The 26173-nt window shown below is 41.5% G+C and overlaps 1 protein-coding gene across 4 annotated transcripts in view; it reads left to right on the plus strand.

The window, feature by feature from the left end:
- Positions 1–13903, plus strand: part of EFCC1 (EF-hand and coiled-coil domain containing 1) — a 93086-nt gene extending 79183 nt beyond the window's left edge. Inside the window, exons 6-8 of one of the 4 annotated variants that reach the window (XM_048491785.1) lie at positions 901–1077; positions 7475–7544; positions 13500–13903. In XM_048491785.1, coding sequence (XP_048347742.1) covers positions 901–1077; positions 7475–7544; positions 13500–13633 — 381 coding nt within the window. In that variant the 3' untranslated portion in view covers positions 13634–13903. The remainder of the gene's footprint in view (positions 1–900; positions 1078–7474; positions 7545–13499) is intronic. The other 3 variants (XM_048491788.1, XM_048491787.1, XM_048491789.1) reach the window with 3 other exon arrangements.
- The last annotated feature ends 12270 nt before the right edge of the window (positions 13904–26173 follow it).

Consider the following 26173-nt stretch of genomic DNA (forward strand, 5'->3'; position numbering starts at 1 on the left):
CCTGCTCTAATCTAAGGCAAATAAAATAATCTGATCTTCCAATTAGGACAAGAGTTGGCTAACACCAACAAATGAGGACTAAAACGTGTTCAGGGGCTTTCACATAGATGCCTTACATAGACATAGAACTATGTTTCAACATCCTGGGATCTATTTACCTACTCCTCATGCATACTGTATTAATCTTACACTGATTTTGTCCATGTTTGAAATCAGCCTTCAACAGTAGGTAGTTTTGCATAATGCGGTGCTCATTAGACACTCATGAATCAGTATCCTGAAGAGTACACTCAAGAGCAGCCCTGAAAACAGAGCCTTGAAAATCAACAAAGTACTTGACTAATATACTAAACTTAAGGAGGTGACCGGCTCTTAAGCACATGCTTAATTGAGTCACGTAAGCAGTCCTACTGAAGTTAATATATATGCCAATATTTCTCCTCTGCTTAATGATCCACTTAAAGCAATCTAAACTATTTCACAGTCATGGTGCTAAGCGTGAATTTAGTAACTATTTTGCCAGAGACTAATGGCAGAAAGAGAATGAAAAGCACTGATTGAGAGCTTGGCTTCGTTATTGGTGCAATAGGCACACCATGCATATAGGTACTACAGAAGTTATAGAACCAAATTAGTGGTAGCTGAGGGCAGCCCAGCCTCTGAAATTATGTAAGTGATATATTCAGAGTGGCAGCATCTGAAATCTGGAGAAGATCTTGGCATACATTAAATAGTCCATGAAACATAAGAACAAATATTTGTGTAATTTTACTATTGACTATATTCTTCACTTATACTTTCCACTTAGCAAAATTTAACTTGGTTCTGGGGGGCAAATAACTCTGAAGGAGTAGGGTTGTATGTGCCACAGTCCTTTTCATATCATCTGTTGTTGTCCAGATGAAAGGCCCATTGCTAGGGGAACTGCAGCAGAAGATGGAGGAGACTGAATTGCTGAAGATGGAGTTGCAGATGTTGGAAACAGAAAGAGTAAGGCTGTCATTGGTGGAAGAAAAGCTCTTGGATGTATTACAGCTTCTTCAGCAGCTTCGGGATCTGGTATGGAAAGAAGAGAATGTGAGGAAACAGCTAGTTTTGATGCTGCCTTTCCATCAAGATGGATAGCCTTTGTATCTTTTCAGAAGGTCCCCTGTACGTACATTCAGTATCAAGTTGGGCTTGCCAGAGGAAAGCTCAGCTGAAATTGCTGCATTTAGGGAAGGAGAAGCAAAACGCACACCAGAAGGAGTCAGGGACATGTTCTCTCTCTAACAAAGGGGTAGGGCTTAGAACTAAAGCTGCTCCAGGTCAAAGCTACACATTTCACTTACTTCTGTGATCCATTTCACTGACTTTTTATTTTATAAAATGCAGTTATTGGGGCTTATTTAATCCTTCTTTCTTTCTCCATTTTCTGCTGAAAAGGGTCTCTTCCAGGCTACTCTTACTCCTCTTAGGAAAAACTGCCCCTATATTTTCTTCATTGGATTTAAAAACAGAGTGAGTTAGCAATGTTCTGTGGAAAAATGCTTGCCTCCCTTTACAGATTGTGGTACTGGTGGTTGTGTGGTGTAACATTTTTAAGAAGTGTAAATGATCATGAAACTATCCATTATGTATACTCAGGTTAGTAAACTATCAATCTGTTTCCCTACTCACATCAGTTTACATTAGGGAACAACAACAAAATCATAATAATGCCAGGTAGGGCACTGTTTTTCTTACCCTGGGTTTTTGGGAGTATTGTTGCCAATTCAGAATTTGGCGGGGGGGGGGGGGCGGGGAGTCATAAAAAATATTTTTGTCATTTCTACCCACAACACCCCAGGAAGCAGGAACAGGGAGGGAAGGACGGAAAAGAGAGGAAGCCTGGATTTACTATGCTGGCATTGTCCCCGGTGCAGGCTTCTCCTCATTGCCAGCATTTTGCTCAGTAGTGGCTGAGGAAATGACCACTATGACAGCCAAGCCCCACAGGAGTCCACCTGACTGCCCACTGTTTTCCAGCTGAGGGGGTCGACTCTGTGGCAGGGAGAAGCCTCCAATGGGACACTGGCAGCATAGTAAATCCATGGCCAGTTTGGTACTTTTCCCTTTTAAAATTTGAAGGGCCATGGCTGGAGGCCAGGTCTATTTGACCATCAGCTGTTAGCATCTTTCTTGTGCCCCCTCCTCCCAAAAAATCTGAAATTTCAGGTGACAAATTTTTATTACTCCCAGAATTTACAGTGTTTTGTACCATTTTGGCCCTGCTTGTCTACCGCATGTGTTAAATGCATTCTAGAAGGCTGCATTTGACTTCCAAGCCAATCTGAAACTGCTAATTTTGGGTATAATTTTGGCTTGGGTATATTCAAATGCAGCCTTCTAGAGTGCATTTAACACATGCAGTAGACAAGCAGGGCCAAAGTGGACTTTTGACACAGACCAGAGTCTGGGAACAAGTCTGAAGGACAGTGGGAATAACTTTCCATTATCAGTACTGATATTGGTAGTATTTCCACAAGTCTCTAAAATTAGTCATTCATTGTCAAATGAAATCCATGAAGTCAAATGAGGGCTGAACTGGTCTTCCACTGGCAAGAGGTGGGATTTCGGTGCCCTGCACAGCTTCATTTCCTTTCCCCTTTTTGTGAGATAGAGCCAAAGTTGATCTTTCACCAGAGTAATAGTACGTATGTGAGTGATATGGCACTTCCACTAGTGCTGGGAAGGAGGAAGGCTGATAATGCCCCTCCTACTGCAGAACCCCATTTTGCCTCCAGGTTGTCTGTGATTCCTGGCCCAGAATAAGTTATGTAAAAAAAATTATGACAAAGAATTATTCTTGAATTCATTTTTCCTTAGAGCAGAATTCGTAATTCATTGCTGCCAAACACTGTGTGCAACACACAGTTTTTACAAGACAGTAAATATCATTGAAGATGGAAGAGTACTGCCTCCCTCTCTGTATAAATGGAATACTCACCCTTTGAGAGCTTTCTTACCTTCTTAGTTCCCAAGTAAAAATCTAAAATTTGCAGTCAGTGTTTGCAAAACGAAAGTGAAGGTAGTTTACTGTAGCCTGAGCTTGTCTGAGGAAGGCTCATCTTCTCATAGTTTAGGGCTCTGGACAGCTCTGATTCAGCATCATATTCCCTTCTTATGGAAAATCATACAGACATACAGCCAAAAAGGCAATGGTTTGGTTCAGATATAAATATGACTAATTTATAAAACTGAGATTCAAATCACAGGTTTAGGTTTGTCTTGGCAACTTCTGCTTTCATGGCCTTCTCTGTTTTGTTTTGTTTTTTGCAGAGACTCTGTCGATGCCACTTTGCATATATTTATGATTTACTTTGTAATAGTAAAGTGACATTTATGCACGGTGGAACCACAGGAAGGCTTGGCAATCCCCAGAGGCAGGAAGCAGTATGCTGTGGATACCAAAATCCATTTAGATATTTCAGAAAGCAAGCAGACTATCTGTTGGGGAGCTTCTATTTAGGATATCAAGAAGGGAGAAAGAAATATAAGGAGGAGGAGTGTAGCAGCAGAAAAACAAAGTGGACAAGTCAAAGCTTGAACTTAGAATCCCCAGGAAGGCAAGGCAGAGTTCCATAGAGGGCATAGAGACAGATTATGTTATGTTTGCACAACTGAAAAGATAGGTACAGTTAAGAGGAGGGCACAGGAAATATTTTGCTTGTACCACAAAGCCCAGAAGTGGTAGGTTGCACAGCAAGTAGGTTGCATAGCAAGTAGTAATGGTACACAGAATGCTAATGTGTACATTTCAATTGGCATTCATACACAGAGAGAGAGAGACTGATAAATCTGTGTGCACTACAATGAGCAAAGGAGCAGCAGTGGCATAGTGGTTAAGTACAGTTGTACTCTAATCTGGAGGAGCCGGGTTTGATTCCCCACTTTGCCACATGAGCTGTGGAGGCTTATCTGGGGAATTCAGATTAGCCTGTGCACATGCCCGTGGGGTGACCTTGGGCTAGTCCCAGTTCTTTTGAGCTCTCTCAGCCCCACCTACCTCACAGGGTGTTTGTCATGAGGGGGGAAGGGCAAGGAGTTAGTAAGCCCCTTTGAGTCTCCTTAGAGGAGAGAAAGGGGGGATATAAATCCAACTCTTCTTCTACTCTTCTTCAAAGTGTGCAGAAGAAACAGAAGTGCAGGAAAAACTGATACTCTAAGTGGATAAAAGTGAAGCACTATTAAGAGCCTGAAAAATCCAGTCTCAAACAGGACAAAATATTTCAAACTTGAACCCAGCCACTGGCTGTATACAATCAAGGAAGCCATTCTTCCCAAGCCACTGAGCCAGTAATGATTCTTACGATTCTTATTATTTTTAATTTCACCCATTCCTAGATAGCTAAAAATATGAAATATGCAGAAAAGCTTTAAAAACCAAGGTGGTTACAGATAATTTTTAAAAAATTATTTTCATAGTGTTTGGGTAGGAATTTAAAGTAATGTTTTCTGCGGAAGAGTTGTTGTAAATGTAATTAAAAACTGCATAAAGGTAGTCCCCTTTGCAAGCACCGGGTCATTACTGATCCATAGGTGACATCATATCATGGCATTTACTAGGCAGACTATGTTTATGGGGTGACATAGAACAAATGTATCTGCAGCAGAGCCAGGAATTCACTATTACTTATTATATTACTAGATCTGGTAGTAGTAGCATGCTTAAAACAGGCCTGAATTCTGCAGATGCTTGTTGGGAATAAACGTAGCTATTGTATTCACTTTCTTAGCTGGGCTGTCAGGTCTTTGATGTGACAGTGCTTCCTGTATGGATCAATAACAGCAACATGAAGGCTATACAATGAAAGTGACATGACTCATTATGATTGACAGAAGGCATAGTTGTGTCCCATGTCAGGATTCTGACATGTCCCTTGCTGACCAGCAGTGTTTTTGAAAATCATTCCAGTTTAGCAGATGATCCATCAAGCAGTGTATCATATTGTTGCAGGAACAGAGCTTTGAGTCTTGTGTGCAGTCAAGTATTGTAGCTCAGGGCAGTGATAAAAGGCTGTTAATGGATACGATGACTGACAATACTCTGGGAAGAATACTAAGAATCCTTACAGCAATACATTTGCAAAATATCTTGGAGATATTCTACTCTAATAGGGAAATGAACGACACACAGAAATGCCTCAGCATATGAAAGGCTAAAGATCCTATGGACCTGGAAAGCAAAGCTGCCTTGGATGGGTCTGCTATAGCATTTCAGTTTTACTTTTATTTATTCATTTGTTTAAAAACATTTTATGCTGCTTTTCCACCCAAATAGGGTCCCCCAAAGCAGCAATCACAAAGGTATTAAAACATTTCAAACGTTAAAGAACCACTTTAAAAGTTAAATATTTGTTACATAAATAAAATGTTAAATATTTTATTGTTAAATAAAATTGTTTTTTTTTCCAATTTAACGGTAAAAACATGTAGACATACAAACAAACACAATGCGACCAGGGAGAAGGGGCATTAAGAGTCTACTGGGGGTATGCCAAATGAAACAAAGAAGTTTCTCCCAATGACAAAGGGAGACAGACAATTTCCATGAAGAGGGAATAATCCAACCTATATGTTGCTAGGATATGCAACACAGTGGCAAGACCTTACCAATCTAGAAAGGACTGCAGCTGGAGAGTACCCATTGGAGTAGGCGGAACAGACTTTATTCACAAAGGCCGTTTCCGCACGAATGCGGAAGCGGCCGGGTCAGCGTTTCTGATGCTGACCAGACGACGCTGGGACCGTCCGCACGGACGGTCCTGGAAAGAGCCGGGCAGCCGGCGCCACAGAGCACTGGCGCCTGGCCCATTTCTCATATCCCCGGGTTTGGCGTTACACGCCGAGGGCCTGGGGACATTACGCCCCCTGGCCCTGTGCGCCTGCTCCAGCGGCGCAGGGTGGGTAGGGCATGTCCCCAGGCTCTCAACGATCACGGAGGCCCAGGACAAGGTAAGTGCCGGGTGGGAGAGGCGCTCGGCCGCTTCGCCGCTCACTCGGCAGTGAGTTTCCGAGGAGGCATTTCCCCAACAAGAGCGCTTCCGAGTGCTCTGGGGAAACGCCGGCTTCGCAGCGCGAGGGCGGCAGCGCGGCTGCAATGCAGCTGCGCCCCCTGTGCAAATGGCGGCCTAGAGACGGCACTTTTGCCGTCTCCAGGCCGCCATTAAATGCCTGTGTGGAAACGGCCAAAGTGTTTAGCAAAATGATCACAGTGGGTTTTAGAGCAGTCCACTCTTCCTGGCTAATGTACTACCCACCTGTGCCACTTGTATTAATTATAAGTTACTGTTATGCATTTATACCCCTTTGAATGCCTTCAGCATGACCGTTCCTGCATATTTATACATCTAAATATTTTATCCCACTTTTTTCCATCTTCAAAGCAGCTTATGAAGTGAAAAAAAACATGAACAATAGAATTAAACAAAAGTATATGATCCAGTGCCCTGACTTGGATGGCCCAGGCTAGTCTGATCTCATCAGATCTCAGAATCGAAGCACAGTCAGTCCTGGCTAGTACTTGGGTGGGAGTTCACCAAGGAATACCAGGATCACCAAGCAGATGAAGGCAAATCACCTCTATTAGTCTCTTGCCTTGAAAACTCCACTGGGTTTCCATAAGCCAGCTGCAATTTAACAGCGCCAGGATAGCTACATACATGCGACGCTGCCACAAGCACCCCACCCACCCACCCACATATACATCCACACACACCCACACCCACACCCACACACACACCCACACACACACACACACACACACGACCTAACAGACTGTCCTTAAACTTAGAGCAAGTGAGGAACCATATGGATGTCCTGGTTCTTGTAGCACAGTTTACAAGGCCCACAAGCTACAAGCCATGGACTAAGAGCCAATAAATGGGCTAAGAGCCAATAAAATCACACTGAGGAGAAAGTTCAAGGATGGCACAGAGGTATGGAAAACATAGAAAATAGATTGCACAGCAAGCGAAACATTTCAGGCTAGAGAATTGTTTTAAAAGGGAATTCAGTTAAAATGCTTTGAGGCTGGAAATAAAATGTTTTCAGAATGTAAGGGGGAAAGCAATGCAGAACTTTATGGAGGAGACATTTTATTTCTTGCCACAAAATGTTTTAAAAGGTTTGTGTGGAAAGAGTTACAATTTTCTCCATTCCCTCTTGCATTCTGCGGCATGAATTCCTGCACCTGTAATCCATTTGCATAAGAACTGGCTTCTGAAACTGCTGTTTCCTATTTATCTGCTTCCTGTGGGGCTAGTCAAAACATGCTAGGAATAATGCCAAAACAAACTTTGATGCAGTTTATTTGATCCAGAGTTGCATAACAAAGGACTCTCCTTCAATAACATCGTGTTTGACATTTAATTTAGAAGTGTTGTTAATGCATTTCTGTTGAGATGTGTGTGTTGAACCAAAATGTTCTGTAATATTGTTTTGTGTTTTAAAGAACATATCTAAGCGAGCCCTGGGGAAGATTGTACTCAGCACTTTGGAATCTTGCTGTGACCCACAACATGGTAAGAAAGTGAATCCAATGCATGATGGCCTTCCCCCAGGTCTTCTTAAGAGGCTGCATAGAGAAGCACTTTTGTATGAGAATATGATTTAGCTACTGCAGCAATGGAAATTGTTTCCATTGTTATCTGGTACATGTTTCTGCTATTCAGAAGTAGTAGGAAATAAGACAACAACAGAAGTCCTAATGCTCTTGAGATACACAGATATGTCCAAGTAACAGGTAGGGGATACCTATCTCCAATTAGGATGTCCTGGAATTACAGCTCATCTCCAAACTACAGAGATCAGTTCCCTTGGAGACAGTGGATTCTTTGGAGGATATACTCTATGTCTATGACATTGCAGCCCTCTGAGATCCCTGTTCTTCCCAGGTTCCATCCCTGATTTTCCAGGAGTTTCCCAACCTGAATCTGGCAACTGTACCCCTCCTCCAAATCCTAGTCTAGGGGAAATTGTAGTAACAGCAAAGCCATCCAATCAGCTCCAGATAAGAATTTAAATCAGCCTATGCATCGGTGAGAGGTCAATAGCTATTTTATAAGATTTATTTATCCCTCCCCTTCCTGAGGAGGGCAGAGCAGCTCACAACAATCAAACAATTAAATCAATATAAGGTAAAAACTGAATAAAAATATACAAAAATATATATCAATAGCGACATCTTCTAAACCTAACTAAAAGATGATGCCCATATCTAAGTTTCATCCCACATGTTAGAATAATGTCAGTGGTTTTTAGTGGGAATCAGTAAATCCCTAATATGTAGAGGTGCTGGTGACAGTGAGATGATTAAAAGGGCATCTCAGGAGAAATGTTCCTGACCCTAACTAAAGAACAAGAGAACTGTGGAGCTAGTGATCCCAGCAGGGAGTGAGGAAGAAAACAAGGCCACACCAGTAGGTAGCGAGGAGGGGGGGGTGGCTGGGGGGGGGGGGGGGCGGGGAGAACAAGGTGCAAGGAAGAGTAATTTATTAGGCTACAAGCTTTGTCAGGAGATCCCAAACAGAAGCTTCCCTGGCTCCCACCTTGGAGGTTGGGATCTAAAAGGTCCAATAAACTGCTCTGACTTGCACCTTGTTCTTTCTTTCTCCTACCCAGCAGGGAGTGGACAACAGATAGAATTTGGGTGGTGGTGGTGGTGGTAATGTGATATTGATATATATTTTGTCGATATTGATATAAATTTTTGTATATTTTTATTCAGTTTTTACCTTATATTGATAAGAGGACATTATTCATGCTTTTTATGTTGGGTGTCAGTATATGGGTAGATTCTTTTGTAATTCAAAGCCACATCAAAGGTAAATACAAGCACTATGAACAAATAATTCTATGGGTTATGGGGAAAGTTGTGTCAGATACTCAACTCTTCAAAAAATATATCCTGAAAATCTTGTTGGTCTCTAGGGTACTACTGGACTCCAATCTAGCTGTTCTGCTGCAGATCAGCATGGCTAAATTTATTATTTGTTAAATTTACTTTTTTAAATTCAGGGTTTTTCAGTTGGAAATGGAAAGCAGTTCCAATAACCAGGCAAACTTATAACATTTATGCAAATGTGCTGTCATCCTATCCTTTTCCAGCAAGGTTGTACAGGGATAAGAGACAGCAGAATGAATCCAAGCCTGGCTTATCACCAGTTATTTCACAGTCTAATGGTTCTTTTGCTCCTTTCAGTAGAAAGATGATCAGTGATGATACAGAGATCAAAGAGGCAGAGGACAATAGCATTCTTCTGTCAAAAAAATGCACCACACCAGTTTTATTTTGATATTATTTCATGTTTTTATGAAACCTACATTGGCAGAGTTCTTCCTTTCTCTTAGCCATAGAATACTGAGCTGGTGTTGTTGTCTGAAGAACCCTGGAAGATTTTGCTTTAGCAAGTTCGTTCCGCTCTGCAAAGGTTTTATAAGTGTCTCCTTTAGAAGAACAGACACTGTATCCCTAGCCAGTTTATTGAGAAAGGCAGTCTAAAAAGGGGTTGATGGAGAAATAATGAAATATAAGAGTTCCTTTGAAGGTTGGTCTGAAAGCTCTAAGCATACATAATTAACAGTGAATCCAGACGTCCCAGGAGCACTGCAGTGGCTGGGGATGGTGAGGCAAAGGTGGCATCACACTACCTCCAAAGTGGCTCCAGGTGGCACACGCAAGAGGAAAATTTAAAATCCCTCCTGCTGCCTGAAGAGCCCCATTGAAGAAACAGACTTATGCCACTGTTTTGGGCTGTGTTCCCAGCACAAAAGTCCAGTGGAAGCTGACTAACATTGGTTCCTGACAAATCTGAGACCCTCTGCCTTACACCACCTTCTCATCCACACACTGAGACCTTGTATCTCCGCTTGCCTAACTCACCCTTTGCAGGGAACAGGTAGCATTTCTCAGAATGCCACCTTGGGCGTCCTGGACTTCAACCTGTTACCTAGCAGCCTAAATTTAGCTTCCAGAACCTTCCATCTACATTTCCCAATGTTGTTGGTGCCAATGTGGACCACAACTGCTGATTCCACCCCAGCACTGTCTAACAGCCTATCTAGACAAATTGTGACATCCGCAACCTTCACACCAGGCAGGCAAGTCACACTGCGGTCATCACGCCTCTCACAAACCCAACTCTCTACATTTCTAATGATTAAATCGCCTACTACGAGAAGCCCCCCACTTCCCCGAGGGTTATCCTTGGTGCAAGAGGACAGCTGATCACCAGCTAAGGAAGGGATCCCATCTAAAGGAGCATTTTCCACCACCTCAGACTGGCACCCTCCATCCCCAGACTCTCATTCTCTATGACATCTGAAGAGATGTCACCCAGGGAGTAGGACCCAGCTGTTCAGTCCCTGAAAGCCTGGTCTGTCACCCTCTCTGCCTCTCTCAGCTTTTCCAGGTCTGCCACCTTGGCTTCAAGAGAACGCACACGTTCCCTGAGTGCCAGGAGCTCATTGCAGCGATGGCACACCTACAACTTCTGTCCTAGTGGCAGATAGTCATACATGTGACACTCAGTGCAAAATATTGGAAAGCCCCACCCCCTTTGCTGGCTTCCTGCCTTCATATCTAATTCTGTTTAAATATTCAATGAGTGCCTCCCCCTTGAGCTTTCTGTACCTTCTATTATCCCTCAAGATATGTTCTTATTTAGTAAAACACCTGCTGCTTCCAAAGACTGAGCAACACAGGTAATAGGAAGCCCCACCTCTCAGCAGCCCCACCTATGAAAAGACAGGGACCTCAGGTGGGGTGCAATGCCATACAGTTCACCCTCCAAAGCATCCATTTTCTCCAGGGGAAGTGATTTCTGTAATCTGGAGATGATGTCACCCAGGGAGATGAGTTATAATTCTGGGGAATCCCCAGGTCCCACCTGGAGTCTGCCATCCCTACTTCATCCCTTCCTGTTCAGGCCAATTCCTATCCAAGTTAGCCAGAGTAACCTCTGATCAGCCCAGGTGCAGCTTCTCAAGGCTATGCAATATGGTACGTCAGAATTCATTTGAAATATTTATATTCTGCTTGCCTCTATGAAGGTTCAAAGTGGCTTACAAAAAAAGGGAAAATAAAAACCCTGCATACAGTCACCAATAATAATTAAACACTCATTTGTATTAAATTTAGTCACTGAACAGATTCACCATTAATCAATGCCACACATATTTTAAAAAGCCCATTCTGTAAAGAAAGGTAGAACACAAAACAAGCTCATCAGAATGCTCTAAAACATCACTGAAATGCTTTCCTGAACAGGATCGTTTTTCATCTCGTTCAAAAAAACTGGCAGAGATAATGCCCTACTGACCTCCTCCTCATGCAGTCTGTTCCAAACCATCAGAGCCAAAATCCAGGTCCAGACTGATCTCACTTCTGGGCAGCACAAAAAGAAGCAGCTGATGGGAGAACATCATTAACACAGAGATTCATACAGAGACAATCTTTCACTTAAGGAAGATGCACATAAATATGTGCATCAGCAACAAAAGGCCTCTCCCTGGAGGCTAGACCTGCAATGAAAGGGCTCCTGCCCGTTTTCTTTGTCTCTTTGAAGCTATTGACTGTGCGCCAGGGCAAGGAACATTCTCCATGATTGCTTTCAGCTTAAGCAACTTCTGTATGGTTTGATATAACTACCTAGTTTTTCCTTGCTTCCTTTTGTTGATGGGATAATTGTGACCTGATTCTACTTCTTTAAACATGAAAGAAGTCAAAAGCTTACTGGAATTAATATGAAATGATAATGCAATTGTGGTAAGGTCATCACAGTGCTTTCCAAATCCAAACTTTATTCCAGGAACATTGTTATAATTTTAATTGAATATATGGTTAAGTTGAGAGGAGATATTCAGCTACTTTTTATTAAAAACGAAAATATATTTGAAATGGGAAATGGATATGGTTATCTTATTCTGAAAGGAAACATCCTTGTGGAACAAATGTGGAAGAAGGTCTATTTATGGACTTCCATTACTTAGTGAGAGAAGCTGCTATCTCCAGTTTCATTCAATAAAATTGCACAAGCAAAGGAGATATTCATCTGGCTACTTTCTAAAACATTCAACAATCTTAGGTTTTACAAAAACTACTTTGCTTTAATATTAATATTAATCTTTAACATTAAAAGGGGACCAGTTAGATTTTATTCCAACTCCTATATAACATTTTTAATAGAATCTATAATATCCACATTAAGTATATAGTGAATTTTGTATTTATATATCTGCTTAGCCCTGGCTTAAGATAGGCTGGCTCATCAGATCTCAGAAGCTAAGCAGAGTTGGCCCTGGTTAGTATTTGGATAGGAAACCACCAAGGAAGCCCTGGCTCATGACTCAGAGGCAGACAATTGCCTTGAAAACCTTACAAGGTCACCATAAGTTGGCTGCAATCATTACTGCAAAATATGTCAGGGCAGAACAACATTGTGCTTGATATAGAACTGCCACCCAACATGGCATTTTCATGTCATATTAGTTCAGTACCCACAATAGTCCCAAGCATTCACCAAACACATGATGAGGAAGAGTGGGCAAGAGCACACTGTTTCTGCCTCCTGTCTCTGCACAATTGTCTTGCCTGAAGAGCAAAATATTACACCACCAGTGGTCACATTTACACCCCTGCACACACAAAAGCACACATGCCCATGATCAACTATGCTGCTTTTAGAATGTCATTGATCTCAGGGTGGGAGGGTTATTATCACCACTATCCTTGATCAATTTAGGCACATTTATCAATATTGGTTTTCAATTTCTGAACCTAGTAATTGGCTATTAAAGGAGGGGAGATGTGCATCTTGATGAATCTCACAACATGGACAACTGTGCCTAAATGTCAGGGGACTAAGGAGAGAACAAACTGACACAAAACTTAATATTCTGTTTTCCCATATTCAGGTGGAGCACTTTATCCTTTCTAAGTTTTGACAAAAATATCTGAGCCCAAAAGTGTAAAGAATCTCAAATACACCTTTTTTCTATTCAAGCCAGCCTCCTTTGCATCACCAACTGTGTGTTTTTCTGCTTTGTATTTTTTTTATTCAATACTCTGTACATTATTAGCAAAGAGACAATGGCTATATTGGATTAAATGTTGGATTGCAGCAAGAGAGGGGAGCCTTCCATCACTGTGACAGGAGGCTAACATAGATTTGAAGCAGGAAATGATTTTTACATCCATCTGTGACTGTAATTTCAAGACGTTTAGCTATACAGACTCCAAAAGGTAACCTTTATTTACTCAAAGGATAAGTGTGTGAAGCCCAAGGAGCAACAGAATGCCCAACAATTGTTCCCTTCACCATCACTTTCACATAATCTAGAAAGTATTCTCAGCTCTTAACTTACAGAAAGTATGTATTATAATTTTGCAATTTATAGCTACATTTTAGGATAAGATTTTTTATTGTTGAAACTACATGCTCTTAACTTACCATCTGCATTTTGTCTTCATTTTAAAGGAAAGCCACATATTTTTGAAGTCCTCGATACTCTCTACCATGAACTGACTGCCTGCGAACTCATTCATAGCAAACAACTTGAAACAACTCCTGGTCATCAGTCCTTGGTTAACCCATTGGTCATCTCCTGTTGACCAAGCGATTATTTTCACATTATAGGGTTTCCAAGCTGCAATGCAATATACAGTGGAGAACTGAAACCAGTGGAAAAATATAAACAAATATACAAAGAAATAAAATAGAGAGCATTAGCATTTCCTTAGTGACTGCCACTCATGACATCTGTAAAATTCCACAGCTGGAATAGTAAAAGACTATTGCAGAAGAACAAGTATGCATTTCATGTGGATTTATCATGCTCAATATTAGCAAATCTGTCAGTTCCCAGATCTTGAGCACAGTTCTCTAAGAGCAGGGGTCTTCAAACTATGGCCCTCCAGATGTTCATAGACTACAATTCCCATGAGCCCTACCACTTGGCCATGCTGACAGGGGTTGATGGGAATTGTAGTCCATGAACATCTGGAGGGCCATAGTTTGAAGACCCCTGTCTAAGAGCAATGGTCCAGATGTTACTCATCTGAGCTACATAATATATCTTAAGGGAAATGCCTGGAATTCACACTTGACCAAACCAACAACCAAAACTTGCCCTCTAATCTTGAATTGTTGAATTACATGTGATACTTGCGAGCTTAGTTTCTCATCTTATTTCTAAGGAAGCCCTATCTTGCCACTTCTCTGAAGGATTATTTAATCAAAGGAGCATAATACATCCATTTATTTAGTAGACGAAATATACAAACTCACTGTGCAAAAAAAATGTTCTACTACTAGACCAGTAGACTCCTAAGTCCCTGATTGTACCAGGAGATATTAATTTTAATTGTTCTTATTATCAGTTTCAATACAGTAGTTTGTCCTCCCTTAAGCATCAATTGATGGGCAAAATCCATGCTCTTTTCTTAAAGTACCTATGGAAACTACAAGTTTATTATAAAATACACCAAGCAAAATACAGTTGGTTAGACCTTATAGGTTGCTATTTGGTAGCTATAGGCTATTGTAACTACCTATAGTAGTGCAAGGATATGTACTACATTGATGTATGTGTCTGCATATGTGCTTGTAAATGCACATTTTATTTAACTCTAGAGTTATATTTACATTTTTGTCCAAATGGATGTTCTGTTTGACATAGTCATGCAATGAATGTAATTATGCTTAAATAGTAATGTACATCTATTGTCTTCAATTATGATACATCTTAGATTGCTATATTAAATGTTGCCTTTAAGAACCTTTTCAAGTTGTGCCAATGATTGTCATGGCTAGATGCAGATGTACCTCATGGGAAAGTCAGAAGCCTAGGATACTTTGTGAGAGGGGGACACAGCCTCAGTAGGAAACAGGCTTGGAAGAGTAAAAGTGGATCCTCCCATTGTACTCTCTCCCAGAGCATACCAGAAAGATGAATGTTTAGGTATATGTGTGATCTCTTTTGGGAGCCCTAACACAAGTATGTTCACTCCCAAGTCTATTTTGAGCTTGCTGACAACACGCTGAATAAGAGAATATGATATGGACTGTGTTGGTCTGATCTACACCCAGTTATATCCTTTATTTATACCTAATACTTCTCCCTATCCAGCAATTTCCTTCACCAACCTGGATGCTGAACCACAGTGACGAAGCTCCCAGGGGACGGGGGGTGCGCCACGCACCGGGTGCACGGATTTGGGTCACGTGGGGGTGCAAAATTTCCCCCAGCCCCTCCCCCTTCCCCCCCCCATGGTGCCTCCCCACTTACTTGAGGAAACCGAGCAGGCTGGAGAACAAGCCTGCCTGTTCTCGTGGGAACTACATTTCCCAGGAGACCCTGGGAAATGTAGTTCCCACCAGAACAGGAAGGCCTGTTCTGCAGCCTGCTTGGTTTCCTCAAGTAAGTGTGGGGGAGGGGTGCCGTGGGGGGGGTGGATATGATTCCCCCCACAGCGCCCCCTGCAGTGCCCCCACACTTACTTTAGGAAACCAAGCACTCTGGTCCAGCTATGCCTCTACTGTACCATGCTGAGCTTCAGTGGGCTGATGTACATTTATTTGTCAATCATCCACCACTCACAGTACTTGATGGCTCACAGCAAGAGGTGTCTCCACTGACAAATACAGAGTTTGATATAAGGCAGGGGGTCCCCACCATGGTGATCATGAGTGCCATGGTGCCCACCAATACCTTTCTGCCACCCACCCAATGGTTTTGGGCAGCAAATGGGACCATGTGGAGCTTTGACCCAGCAAAGCTTCTAATTGGCCGTTGGTGATTTGATTGCTGGTGCAGATTTTTAAAAAGATTGAGTTGGCAGCAGCTACAATAACAGAAGGATCTTTATTGTGTGGTTGAAGGTAAGCTGTGGCAGTCATTTTGTGGCCGACTCCATCTCCTGCAACAGCCATTTTGTGGCTGCACTTTCCATACTATATCAGAATTCCAAAGAAGCCCTCAGCCTCAGAAAGGTTGGTGACCCCCTGGTGTAAGGCATTACAGAACTTCCTTTTCATCTGTTCTTCTGTGGGGGGCTAGAATTTTGGGGAGCAAAATCAGTGAATATAGAGAGGAAGAGACACCTTTGCTACTGCTTCACATCACCCTCTTTTTAAGTGACTTTGCTTTTTAAAAATTAATATTGAGGCATTATTATGTATAAACTCAGACTGTCAGCATGCTATACAGAAACAAGTATGGGTTCAAAACAGGAAATGACAACAGTATTATAAGGGGGGAAACTGTTGTAAGACTTTTTTTTTAACCCATGTGAGTCAAAAAACAAATGATCAAAGACCCTCGTGGAATAAGCCTGGGATGTTAGTGATCACATGGTGAAATATGTGAACATTTTAAATTGAATGCAACAGGAGAATTATAGGAAACTTAGAAAACTGTGCTACTAGTGGTAGACTGCAAGAGCACATGTAGTACTTTGGGGGCAACATTACTCTTCCTGCCAGACAGATTGACTCCATGTTCCTATTGGATAGAAATGGTTGATTCATGCAATGGAATGATATGCATCATTTCACATAACTTTTATTCTTTTGGTACATTATTGCATTAGTAGAGCTGCACAGAGCTATCTCAAAGTAGATATATTAGCGGAACAGTTTCCTTTTTAATTTGTTCATGCAAATTCAAATACAAATATCGTAAAAATCAAATGCAAACACAAAACACCATAAAACAAATGGCTGTAAACCACCCATTAAGCTAAGGAAAACCTGAGTCTAAATTACGAAATAACTTTTTCCATTCTTTTTGTATTTGATCATACATTATCTAATTTGTGTCAATTTTTAAAATAAAAAGTTAACTTTACCAAAATATTAATCTTTAATCTTACCTAACCAATCATGTAAGTTAGGAATCACTTTTTGATTCCAATTTCTAGCGAAAATCAATATTGCAGCAGTGATTTTAAGAACAATTATAATCTTTTGGTCTATGGGAAAGTTTGATTAAAAATTTAATAAAAGGGATTCTGGCATAAATGGAATTTGTTTTTCCAAACCAGTTGATAGAATTTCCACTACTTGTGACCAAAATGTTGAAGCACAGGTATATTCCCACCATAAATGAAATGCTTTGGGTACACTGCAAAACCAACAACTATTTTCATTTGTTTTGTTAATTTTTGCTAATCTTAAAGGGGAGAGATGCCAATTATATACCATTTTCAGTAGATTTTTCCTACACAAAAGGCTTATGGTAAAGCTGGTATCTTGTGTAAATATGAATATCCATTTCTGATTATCTGAGATATTTCCAATACTTTTATACCAGTTTATTTGAAAGTTATCATCTGGTTTATAAAACAGATCTAATAGAAGCAAATAGATCTTAGACACAACAAATATCATCTAATATCAAACGTTTCTCAAAATGTGACAAGGGTCTGAGCAGGCCAATTGGGGGGGGAATCCCCCTCTGGAGCTGGTGCACCCCTGTGCCAGCATGAGTGCTCATTCCACCAGCACAAGGGGCAAATGTCCCTGCAGGAGCGCAATTTACCCAGATGGCCAGGAAAGTACTACACAACACTGCAGACAGTCACGTAGGTATAGATTTTTAATGGGGTGGGTTCTGAGGGCGGGGCCACACCCCATCCACCCCGGGGGCATGGCCATGCCTCTCCAACCTCAGTGCTTATAAAAGCAGATCTCCGAGGCCAGGGGTGGCAGACTTCCCTGCCCTGCCCCCCCCCCCCCGACTGGGCTCCCAGGCATCAGCCGTCAGTCCCTTCTGCCCTCCCCTCTGGGCAGAGGAGTAGCTAGGGAAAATGGAGCCTGATGTAAAATCTTAGTTTTGCGCGCACACCCCCCCCCCCCCATGGGCGGCTTCTGTGATACTGGAATCCACCCCCAAACAGCCTCACTTTCAATGGTGTATAAACTAGGGGGCCCAGATTCTCCTTTTAAATCCATGCTGAAGGGGGTGGATTTAAAAGGAGAATCTGGGGAAATTGGGTGGTGCCTGCTGTCAGTGGTGCAATTGTTAAGCTAGCAGCACCAAACTTTCAGGGTATCTTTAGGAGACCCTCCTGATGATACCACCCAGGGTTGGTGAAGTTTGGTTCAGGGGGTCCAAAGTTATGGACCCTCAAAGGTTTAGCCCCCATCTTCTATTATAGAATAGAATAGAATAGATAGAATAGAATCACTTTAATGTCATTGTGCACACATATTGTGCCTTGTGTCCACACAACGAAAATACAAAACAGCGAAAATTAGCTCCCAATGGAAACAATGGGGGCACCTCTTTTGGGAGTCCATAACTTTGGACCCCCTGAACCAAACCTCACCAAACCTGGGTGTTATCATCCGGAGTGTTTTCCCCAAAAATCCCTGAAATTGTGGTGCTGCTAGCCTAAAAACTGCACCCCCTGCAGGCTTACAACTGAAAATACAAAAAATACAAAACAAACAGGGGCGGAGCTTCGGACATGTAATGAGGGTTGAACCCGGGAACCCCCCCCCCCTTACCTACATCCTTGACCACTGCACTCACCTGGAAGTGTCCTCTGTTGCCCAGGCTGGCGCAAAATGTTGCACTGGCATGGCCGAGGGCAGGTCAGTGGTGGGGTTGACCTTAGATCACTTCCAGTGCCCAAATGGACTCTGTACGGCAGCAGAAGCACTGGTAGAGGTCCGCCGCGCTTTTTGTGGTGTATCTCTATTCTCCCTTATGGGTGAGTTCTGGGTTTTTTTTACCTTTTTGGGCTTCTCATATCATGGGAAAGTCCTTTGAAGGGTGTGGGTTGCCGCCCACTCATCAGCTCTGGTTTGGGCTTCTTTTCTTAATTGAATGCTCAAATAACTGCTGATTTGGTAATATTCTATTACTATTACTGGAGGTGATGCACAATCAATAATTTATATTTTATCTTAAACCTTTGTATTTGTATACCTTTTATCTTAAACCTTTGTATCTGTATACCTTTTATCTCAGGTTTTTTATTGTTATGATTATTGTTATGCCAAATAAAGGCTTATTATTATTATTATTATTATATTCTATTACGGAAACCTTGAAGTTGTTATTAATCACAACATTGTCATGAGAAACCATTTGCTTATCATTAATCCTGAATTTATAAGTACTGAAACCATTAAAATCTAACTTTCTCAAGGGTATACATTCATCTTTTGGGGCAGCAGTGGCGTAGGAGGTTAAGAGCTCATGTATCTAATCTGGAGGAACCGGGTTTGATTCCCAGCTCTGCCGCCTGAGCTGTGGAGGCTTTATCTGGGGAATTCAGATTAGCCTGTACACTCCCACACACGCCAGCTGGGTGACCTTGGGCTAGTCACAGCTTCTCGGAGCTCTCTCGGCCCCACCTACATCACAGGGTGTGTGTTGTGAGGGGGGAAGGGAAAGGAGATTGTAAGCCTCTTTGAGTCTCCTGCAGGAGAGAAAGGGGGGGGATATAAATCCAAACTCTTCTTCCTCTTCTTCTTCTATTGTTCATATCAACAATAACAGAAGCTAAAGGCAAATCTGGGACTAACTTGGATTTAACTTTATCCCAAAGCTCTAGTATTGCATTTATGAAAATGGTATCATTTTCAGAATATTTTCTTCTGTTTCCTTTCTTAATCCATGGCCTACTACATAATGACAAATTTACAAATTCTAATTTCTAATATTAATTCTTTTAACCATTTTAATTTAGCAGCTTAATCATAAAGCTTGACATTGGGAACTTCAAGTCCTCCTTTGTGATTTTTTATCATACATATTGCTGTATCTAATTTTTGCTTTTTAATTTTTCCATTTTGCCAAATAAATGTGTTACAAATTGTCTGCCACGTTATGAAAAGTTTTTCAGAGATTTTATCAGGATTACTAAAAATTACTAAATTTTAAAAAACCTGGGGCTGTAAGGAAAACTGTTCCCTAAAGCTGAACAGTTTTCTTCCCAGCCCCAGTTATTCACTGCTTCCCTGTGCTTTTCACATGCAGCTAGTGAGATGCACATATTGTTCCTTGCAGTGACACTTTGTGCTGTTGTTGTTCTTGTCATCTTCTGTCCTCTGTTTTCCATATCCCACTCAGCATGTGATGTTTGTGATGTGAGGAGGCAGGTAATGTCTGCATCTCTCTTTTTTCTTTCTTTTAAATCTATTTTTAGAAGCTAATTATTATGGATAAATAAGTGACAAAGATAATAATAGGATTCAAGCTTCTGGGCAGGGAAATTGTTTCACAAAATTTCATGTTGTTTAAGGATTTATGGAGAGCCAGCATGGTATAGTGCAGGGGTAGGGAACCTGCGGCTCTCCAGATGTTCAGGAACTACAATTCCCATCAGCCTCTGTCAGCATGGCCAATTGTACGGATGATGACGATAATAATAAGAAAAGAAAGGAAAGAAAGAAGGAAAGAAACGATGTTGTTTGTTCATCAGCTGATAAACAGACAAAAATATCTGACTATTTTACAGCAGGGTGGAAACCCAAGGATACTATAAAGTATGACGTCCCAATTACAAATCGCTTTGCAGTATTGGACGATAGTTATGGGAACAATACTACTCTAGAGGAAATACCAGAGAGGCTGCAAACAAAGGTTAGGCATTATGTGCCTGATTTAACTAATAATGACTCTTGGATAAACAGCTTCCTGTAAACCAATATGCAGAACTCAAGCAGCTGACTCAATCTCCTTAATTTTTGGAGTCTGGGTAAGAAATATGCAGTACATGCTAGACCAGCTTTCAATAAAGTTGGACTCAGTACACAAGGAGTTACACAAGCGAGCTGCAGCATTTGTAGAACCGTTTAAGAACATTATTCCCTTTATTTGGCAAGCATCTACCCCCAACCCTTGATGGGTTAGGCCAGCCCAAATATGCCACATCTGTGGATTTTCTGTTTATCTGCACATGGTGAACCTTATCCTTCAAAGAATAAAATCTGTCTGATAGCCCACCATCCTTACACAGAGGACTCATTGCCAGTTGTGCATGGACGAACAGAAGAGAGATTATAAGACACTTAGCCTGTATTCTCAACCTGAAACCAAACTGGGCGGATTTCTAGGATTCGCTTTGAGGTTGCTCTCACGGATGGAAACTATTGAAAATACTTCTCACTTTTAACACAATGTAAAAAATCCCCTTGCAAATTATTATTGAAGAGGAAGAAAAGCAAACTGTTTAAACATATTTTTAATCAAGGGCATTTAACAACTCAATAGTATTCCCTTTGATTAATCCAGTGCTCCCAGATAAGAATAAGGATAAGCCTATGATACGACTGGATAAGAAGAAGTGGTCAGCAACAACAACAAGCTCAGATCATCTGCCCTAAAACTCAATTGAGTCAGACTTACTTCTGTTCCTTTAGGAACTCTCCCAAGAACAGAACAGGATGCAATAACCAGTCGGTTAGGTGAACTTAAGGATAAACTACAGGACTTTATGATAGAAGACAGCCATATGGAGACTGAAGCCATCAACAAGCCTCCAACATCTTCAACATCTCCAACAGTGGGCAAACTTGTAGAGGTGCAGGAATCTCAAGAAGCAAGCCTAAATGGAGAGACTTTGGAAAATCCAACTGAATATGAAGTAGATTTGAAACCCCCCAATGTACTACTTCCTACACATGAAATCTGCTGGGTGACCTTAGACTAGTCACAGTTCTTTCAGAACTCTCTCAGCATCACCTGCCTCACAAGGTGTCTGTTGTGGGGAGGGGAAGAGAATGAGTTTGTAAGCCACTTCAAGACTCCTTACAGGAGAGAAAAGTGGTATAAATCCAAACTCCTCCTCCTCCTCCTCCTCCTCCTCTGCTTTTTGCTTTCTTCAGCATAAAGGAATGCACATACAATATTTTGTTGACATACAGTAAGTCAATAGAGGACTGGGCATTACTGCAGTGGCATAGCACCCAGGGGATGGGGAGCGTCTTGCACTGGGTGTGCGCTGGAGGGGGCGTTCCAGGGGTGCAGGGCACACATGTGCCCCGGGCGCAGTTCCCCCTCGCTACAGATCTGCAGTACTGTTTATTTTTTATTTAAAATATTTATTAGCTGCTGTTCTACCTTACAATATAAATAAAATAACAATAATGAAAACCACAATTTAAAACCACAATTTAGCACTGCCACCAAATTAATCAAATGCAGCCCTAAATGCAGTAGTAGTTGATGTTTCAGCACTTGTGAATCAAGTGTCAGAGTGGTCTTTTTGGTCTTACTGGGGTTTTCAGTCTATTGTCACGTACAATCATTATGCCAATTAGGGATAACTTTCAGCCCCATTGGGGAGGAGGAAAAGAGCTTGAGGGAGCAATGGGCTCCTGCGCCAAAGCGTTTGCCCTCCCTGGGGTAATTACCCCAGCTGAGGAGGCAGCCATGCCAGTTGCCACCTGCTCATCATTAGTCAACTCTCACCTGTGGTTTAGGACTGGGAATGCAGCGCCACAGCCCTAAAGGGTGGTGTAAGCCCTGTAAACTTTCCAGCAGTGGGGGAGCATGCGAAGCATCCCACCACCAAGGGCAGTAGATTAACCTGCCCATAGTTCTTTTTTTTTTGCCCATGATTCTTCTTTATCCTTTATGTACACACATGCCCTAGTGAAAGCACTGTATCCTGCTCGTCAGCTCTGTATACAGTCAGAATGGAAAGGATTTGTTGAACCTCTGCACTTCTCTATCCTTTGGGTGGGAAAGGTCTGACTGCAATGGGAATTGTATTGTTGGGATGCCATAACATGTGCAGACTGCCCCTAGTAGCAGGAGGCTTAGCACCAGGTGATGTGCACGCTATATAATCACACAGAAAAAAGGAGATATGGGGCAGGACATTGTCATTATCATTGCCGTCAGGAAATGTGACAGAGGCATACACATCAAGCATTAACTCTCCTAGCATTATGAACAGCATTGCAGGCTAATGTGCTCAGCATATCAGGAAAAATGAATTGTCAGTTTACCAACAGATTCCAGAGAGGCTCCCTGCCTGTATTCACAAACCCACAAACTGATTACCATACTTCATTTGGAACAGACATGTGTGCACAGGAAAGATAATGATGGGTCAAGGGTATACAGTGAATTAAAGAGAAGTGGCTTTACTTGGTCAGTGTGCATTGCAGAGAGAATACTATCTCAGAATTTCAGAAGGGTAAAGAGGATCTGGGTGGTAGCAAAATCTTCATACTAGCAAAATTTCAAAGAAATTTAGTAAGGATCAGCAGAAAAAGGCAGAGCTAAATATACAGGTACTGTTATTTCAAACAAAGGCAAAAATATAATTCAAATCAGTCCTGGGGGAAAAGATAGGTGGACAATACAGAAAATACCAGACTGTTGGTTTGGCAGCAAGCAATTAAGATTCACACAGCTGCACCCTGCCCCTGCCAGACTACAGGATGTAGTTGAAGGCCGGCGAGTGGGGCTCACCCCATTGGCAATCTCCACATTGAGATTGCCAATGGGGTGAGCGGGCTCGCTCCACTCCACTCCACTTGAAGGTCAGGCATGGGGCCAACCCACACCGCACCTCCATGTGGAGGAGGGCAGTGAGCGGGGCTTGCCCAATTTGCAATCTCCACATGAAGATTGCAAACAGGGTGAGCCAGTTCACCCTGCCCCATCTCCATGTGGAGGTTGGGTGTAGGGCTGGTCAAGTGTGGAGTTGCAGGCTTTGAGTTGGATCTAGTTGGATGGCAGGGAGCAGCCACAAAATGCCCCCCCCAGAAGTGGTTCCTGGGGCTTGAGTCCCCCCTGCCCCCCCCCCCAGATATACTATTGGCTAAAGTGAAATACAAATAGCTCCACTATTAAGTTAACATTTCGCACATAATGATGTGAGTTCATCAGACCTGATCTACCTGAACAAGACTGCAAATGAATGCTTTACTCTCAAAAAATACTCATTTGATTTCTTATGCTGACCTATGTTATATCAAAACTGCAATGGGAAAAGTCACAATGCAGAAGGGAGAACTGTACATTTTTATAAACTGGTGGCACAATTGCCCTATCAAATATACATGGAATGGGAAAATGTTATGTAAAACTGCCATATTTTGGTGTGGTAGTAATATGTGGTTGTTATGCCTATGAAGGTAGCAACGGTGAGATCATATTCAGCACGTGTTTCAACTATTGTTATAAGTTAAAACATCTTTTAACATCTTTTAACTATTGTTAACATAAACTGAACATAAATTCAGTGTTAATCTGCCCAATTTATCCATATATATCTTAGATAAACAGGCAACCTCAGAGTATGAAAGATAATTAATTATTCAGCTATAGAAAATAAGAACAAAATACGAAGAATTTATAAGGGAACAGTATGTTGTCTTTGCTGAGTTTTGATCGTTTTCACCACAGACCAACTCAGCAAATTTGACATGCTAGGAGATGTTGAGCAGCAGAAAGAGCAAGAGGCCAAATTAAGCATAGTGTGTCCAAGTTTGGGGGGGGGGGGGTGTTTAAAGGATCTAGGAGTTGTCCATTGCTTCAAATCCATTGCAATCATGTAGGGTTCCCATGTAAGCATTACTGAAACACATCAAAGGAAATTTTACCATGTCTGTTTTTAATTAGGATAGAAGAGGATAGAATGGCTACCCCGCAATATAAATGGCAACAGATACCCCATAAGGATGGTTATACCCCCCACAAGGATCACTGCATGCCTTTCTGAATTTTTGTTTCATTTCAAAGTATCGAAAGCATTAAGCAGTCATTCTGTCCTAATGAGAAGCTGGGAAAGCTGTAATTCAGACAAACCATGGTACACAGAAAATACCAATTAAAGGGTACCCAGAGAATTTTTTTAAGTGTAACTGAACACAGGTGGTGTATGTTGTGAAGAACAGAGTAATGAACAGGTGCAGAGAGAGGATTTTGCTCATAAACTGGGCTGGAATAAGCTAATCATAGGCAGCAACAGAATCTGTTTTTGTGAAACCAACCTATTACCGGTAAACATTGTAAACTGTCCATTGTAATGAAGATATGTATAAATCAGGGCTACAAAGCCAGAGTGTAATCAAAACTAGATCATGCTTTCACTCCTTCTGCACAAGCAAAATAATGCATTTTCAAACCACTTTCACAACTGTTTGCAAGTGGATTTTGCTATTCCACAAGCTTCAAAGAGCACTGAAAGCAGTTTGAAAGTGCATTATTCTGCATGTGCGGAATGAGCCTCAGTGCCATTCTAAGCAGAGTTCCACCCCTTTAAGAGCTTACTTCAAGTAAGTGTTCTTAGGATTGTACCTGGTGTAGAGTACTGGTATAACAGTCATTTTAGCTTCTAGGAACAGTTCAGGCTTGATTTGATCTAGAACCTATTGATTTGTCTTTTTTGGCAGTCCATGGTATCCTTAAAACTCTCTTCCAGCACCACATTTCAAATGAATCAACTTTATTCCTGTCAGGTTTTTTCACTGTCCAACTCCCACTCATGTACATAGTAATGGGGAATATTATAGTATGATTTTTCTTGTTCTTGATCACCATTGAAACATCCATACAGTTAAAGATCTTTTCTAGCTCCTTCATGGCTGCCTTTTCCAGTCTCAACCTCCTTCTTATTTCTTGGTTGCAGTCTCTCTTTTGATGGATGATGGACCTAAGGAATCTTAAAACAATTTCAATTTCTTCATCATCAGCCTTAAAGTTGTATAATTCCTCAATAATTATTATTTTGTATACTTGAAGTTCAGCTGTAATTTGGCTTTGGTACTTTCTGCTTTAAATTTCACTAGGAATTATTTCAAGTCTTTGCTATTTTCTGCCAACAGTGTGGTGCCATCTGTGTATCTCAAATTGTTAATGTCTTTTCACCAATTTTCATTTTACCTTCATCTAAATCCAATCCAGTTTTCCTTATAATATGTTCTGTATATAGATTGAACAGATTGGGAGATAAAAATACATCTCTGTCCAACACCCTTGCCAATTGGAAACCATTCTGTTTCTCTATATTTTGTCCTAACAATAGCCTCTTGTCTAGAATGTAGAATGTGCATCAAAACAATTGGATGCTATGGCACATCAATTTCTTTAAAAACCAACCAAACCTTTTCATGATCCACATAGTCAGAAGCTTTGCTGTAATCTATAAAACATAAGCTGATTCTCTTTTGTGCTCCAA

The sequence above is a fragment of the Sphaerodactylus townsendi genome, linkage group LG03, assembly GCF_021028975.2.
Source record: "Sphaerodactylus townsendi isolate TG3544 linkage group LG03, MPM_Stown_v2.3, whole genome shotgun sequence".
Taxonomy (NCBI): Eukaryota; Metazoa; Chordata; class Lepidosauria; order Squamata; family Sphaerodactylidae; genus Sphaerodactylus; species Sphaerodactylus townsendi.